Source organism: Achroia grisella, unplaced genomic scaffold (assembly GCF_030625045.1).
Source record: "Achroia grisella isolate CSIRO2021 unplaced genomic scaffold, CSIRO_AGI_Agris_v1 utg567, whole genome shotgun sequence".
In the NCBI taxonomy this organism is placed as follows: Eukaryota; Metazoa; Arthropoda; class Insecta; order Lepidoptera; family Pyralidae; genus Achroia; species Achroia grisella.
The window spans coordinates 1237246-1241297 of record NW_026712947.1 but is presented as its reverse complement, the minus strand read 5'-3'; the positions used below and the strand labels follow the sequence as shown (position 1 = coordinate 1241297).

Genomic DNA, 4052 nt, shown 5'->3' with positions numbered 1-4052 from the left:
GACCTCACGTTCATCTTATTATCCTCCACTGGTGCCCCGCCAGCGTAAACCGTTAGCGCAGGCTGCACCATTCCATTATCATCCATAAAATAATACGACGGTTTCCTTCCGATGGTCGCGGGTTCGATTATGGCAAACATCTGTATCAATGAATATGATTGATTGTATCGTTCTGAATGTTTCCCGTGTATATTATGTATGTATTTGCAAAAGAAATTTGTATTTAAGTTTTAGCTGTCTAATAACACAAGCTTCGCGCAAGATGGCGCTGTGTGAGTTATCCTCAAATATCTAGACACGCGGCAGCGTGTCAAGCCGAGTTTCAAGTAAACTGGCAAGCAGCACCGTGTGTATATTTACACGAACCATTTGGAGCCACTTTTGACCCCTCCGGAACCGACAAGTAACATGTTTAGAACTTGCGAAGGCTAAAGTATATTTCGTATATGAAAACTAGCCAAGTTAGACCTTAGGCTACAGTATATTATCCTAAGTTATAAGAAGAAATGATATTTTATATTGTTATAAATACATTTCAGGACAGACCATTGAACTTGGCACCCATTTAGATCTCATCTCTTTTGTCGTAGAAGTCAACAATCAAGGCATATATCATAATATTAAACTCGGCTATCATTTCACATTTATGTTTTTGATGGGATTATTATTATCACCACGCATCCCACATATCCTTCGTGTGATGAGGAATAACTTAAATAGTAATAATAATAATAGTAAATTTATTTTTAGTAGATTTTGGGTACATACATATATGATGTTAAACAAAAACATGGCCCTTGCAAAATCTGCTTATGTCACGCGTACAAATCTTAAAGTTAATAAAATAATAGATTTTTTATATAATTATTAATTCTTGTATATGTCAATTTGTATCTATATAAATCTAAATGTTATGAGGTATAATTTATTATTTTAATATTCCAAAAACTCTTTAATTGAATAAAAACACTCGGAAATTAACCATTCATACAGTTTTCTTTTAAATAATATTCCAGAGAAAGTTCTTATGTCATCAGGAAGCTTATTAAATATTTTTATCACCAAAAAACTTTCGTTGTTCAATACATATATGTATATAATAATAATAATAATAATAATAATAATCTCAGCACAATTCACACAGCGCCATCTAGACCCGAGTTAAGCTAGCTAAAGCTTGTGTTATGTGTACTAGATAACTGATAAGTACATAATTTTTGTTTTCGTAAATATATACATATTATACATAGAAAACACCCAGACCGATACAAACAGTCATACTCATGAATACAAATGTTTGTGCCGTGCGAGGAATCGAACCCGCGACCATCGGAATTAAAGTGATATGCTAAACCGCTAGACCACCGAGGCCGTCAAATATATATACTATAAGTACAAGAGCCAACAGAACATCAGCGCTGCAGATTTATCTGTAGCTTTATGCTGAGTTGGTTACCAATTCACCTTTGCGGCACATAAAGTCACCTCCATTTCTTTTATTAGCATTTTTCTGCACCTCATCTATATGTTTGTAATTGGTGTATAACTTAGAACCTTATAAGTTTGTAATAAAATATATATTTAAAGTTCAAACATAATTTATTTACAAAAACATTTCTATATTCACAAACAATCTACTATCTTATAGCACTTAATAACAATTACACTGGCGCGATTACTAAATACAATAAAACAACTTAATTTCAAATACAAAATAATACTTTTGTTGGCAAGATGACATACTTAACACTAATTTAATGGAATTAGGATTATTAGTCATGGAAACTAGGGAAATAGCTAGCAATATTTGTCAAGTCGACCTCCACGCGGTTCCTTCTGGAAACCATCATGGTTATTTTCAGGTGAATTCACCATAATGTGTTAACTAATCTGACTTCATGCTCATCTTATCATCCTCCACTGGTGCCCCGCCAGCGTAAACCGTTAGCGCAGGAGGGTCCACCATTCCGTTATCATTAATTAAAAAAACACTAACTTAATCGGCAGGACGGATTACACTGTTCAGAATCTTAAAAATATAAAATATAATTAATATAATGTTATATATATAAAGTATAAGCGTAACTAAAGACTCGCTGAAACTTTACACCGTAACACAAAACCGTGGGACGAGGTGATGTCATTTACCAAATCCCCTAAAGTAATAAGATTAACATAGTTGGTAACACGCTGAGTATTAAATGGTACTAATGTAATAAATATCCCTGTATTTATAATTTCTAATGGTGCGCTGTAGATTACGTTCTATGTCTATAAACCTTTCATTATTAACACCTTAGGCACCATATGCACACAGTGTCTGGAACACTGTATTCAAATGTACATATACACAATACAATATCTTTCTACTTAGTAAACGCGTGTGTATCCTTTAGGAACACGTTCTCTGTACATCTATTACACAAATGAAAGACCATCCTGTCGCATTTTTCCGTTTTGAATGATTTGGGAATCAGTAATTTTACAAAAAAAATATTGTTTTTTTTTTTAAAACGGTGACTTAGGTACTGGCGCTGAAGGTGTTAATAACACCAAACGTACTAACTTATTTTAGCTAATTAACTAGTTTAACCATTTCGTACTAATTTCGAATTTGACACAAAGCAATAGTTAAAAAGAATTTAGAATATATATTTATAAATATAAAGAAATTCTTAGAAGTTTCTCAACAAGTTGTTGTGCAAAACATTTATTAATTATATTTAAATAAATATAATATAAAAATTTATTATTACATTATATTTATTTTTATATAAACTAACAACTATTGTCACTATAATTTATTATTAATAACGTACCTATATTTATTGTAAAAGTTCGTATAGAGCCGCTATATATGTTTGTGCCATTTGTAGAGTTTCATACTTGGAGAGTTGCCGGTCAGCACCCAAGGAAGGCAGATGTCCTCGTAGCCTGTCAAAAGCCTTATTCAGATTCTGCATTCTTCTCCTCTCACGAGCGTTAGCTGCTAATCTTCTTCTTCTCAATACAGCTGCACTGGTCGCCCGTCCTCTCCTCTTGCTGGAACCTTCCATCTCTCCGTCTTCAGCACTGTCTTCCAGAACGATGTCGTCTGATAATCCTCTATAGGCGATGTGAGTAGAATCATGGTTGATGCTGCCGTCTATGGAAGGTGTAGGCTCCAAGCTGGACCTACCAGAGTCAGGGGACCTCGGCCACGATAAATAGCAATCTTCAGTCGCGTATTCCATAATAACGTCAGTGGAAAACATATCTTTTTCGGTATACAACAATCGATGGCCGTAAGTTTCGGTTGCCATTCTGATCGCGATCAAATTATAAAGAAAGTAATACAGGTGTGCTCAGGTGTGCGTCCCGTAGGGGTCTAAAATTCGCGCTTACCTGTTTTCCTTATATAGGGTCCCGTTTTGCGGGAAAGGATAGAAAGAACGGTTACGTGCGAGCGGGAGTGGGACGAAAAAAGGCTCCGAGAGGGTAATTTAAGGCCAATCATCATTAATTATTGCCTCCCCCCGCCCCGGTTCGTGTTGATATTGTATTGTTTGATAGAATATTCGACTTCATTGGAACGTATTTTCGCTTTAGTAAGTTCGATTAACAATTGGGTTATTACTTTGTTATATTTTGGACCCCGCAGTGTTACAAATGACAATGTGAATTATATATATATTAGCTATACTCGCGACTTCGTCCGCGTGGATATTAACTTTATTTTTCTAAAATAAAAGTAGAATATGTTACTTCTTATTACATCAAAAAACGTCCCGTCAATATCGGTGCAGCCATTTCAGAGATTAGCCGGAACAAACAGACAGACAGACAAAAATTGTATAAAATGATATTTTGGTGTATATACCGAATTTATATTCATATGCATGTAGTAAACAACGGTTATTCCAATATTACAAACAGACACTCCAATTTTATTCATATGTATAGATATATAGTTCGAGTCTATTTCGTAATCTATACAAATAAATAAAATAGAAATGTCTGTTTGTAATTTGAAATAACATCTAATCACCGAATGCTTATGAAAGTATACACAA

General features: G+C 34.2%; 1 protein-coding gene across 1 annotated transcript; it reads right to left on the bottom strand.

The window, feature by feature from the left end:
* Nucleotides 1-2796: 2796 nt before the first annotated feature.
* Nucleotides 2797-3349, bottom strand: LOC131848712 (protein atonal-like). Its single transcript, XM_059198648.1, has one exon. The coding sequence runs from the start codon at nt 3300-3302 to the stop codon at nt 2826-2828; it is 477 nt and encodes a 158-aa protein (XP_059054631.1). The 5' UTR covers nt 3303-3349; the 3' UTR covers nt 2797-2825.
* Nucleotides 3350-4052: the final 703 nt, after the last annotated feature.

What these genes read in the sequence shown, in the direction of transcription:
- LOC131848712 (XM_059198648.1), bottom strand. Translation starts at nt 3,302, where the DNA reads ATGGCAACCGAAACTTACGGCCATCGATTGTTGTATACCGAAAAAGAT.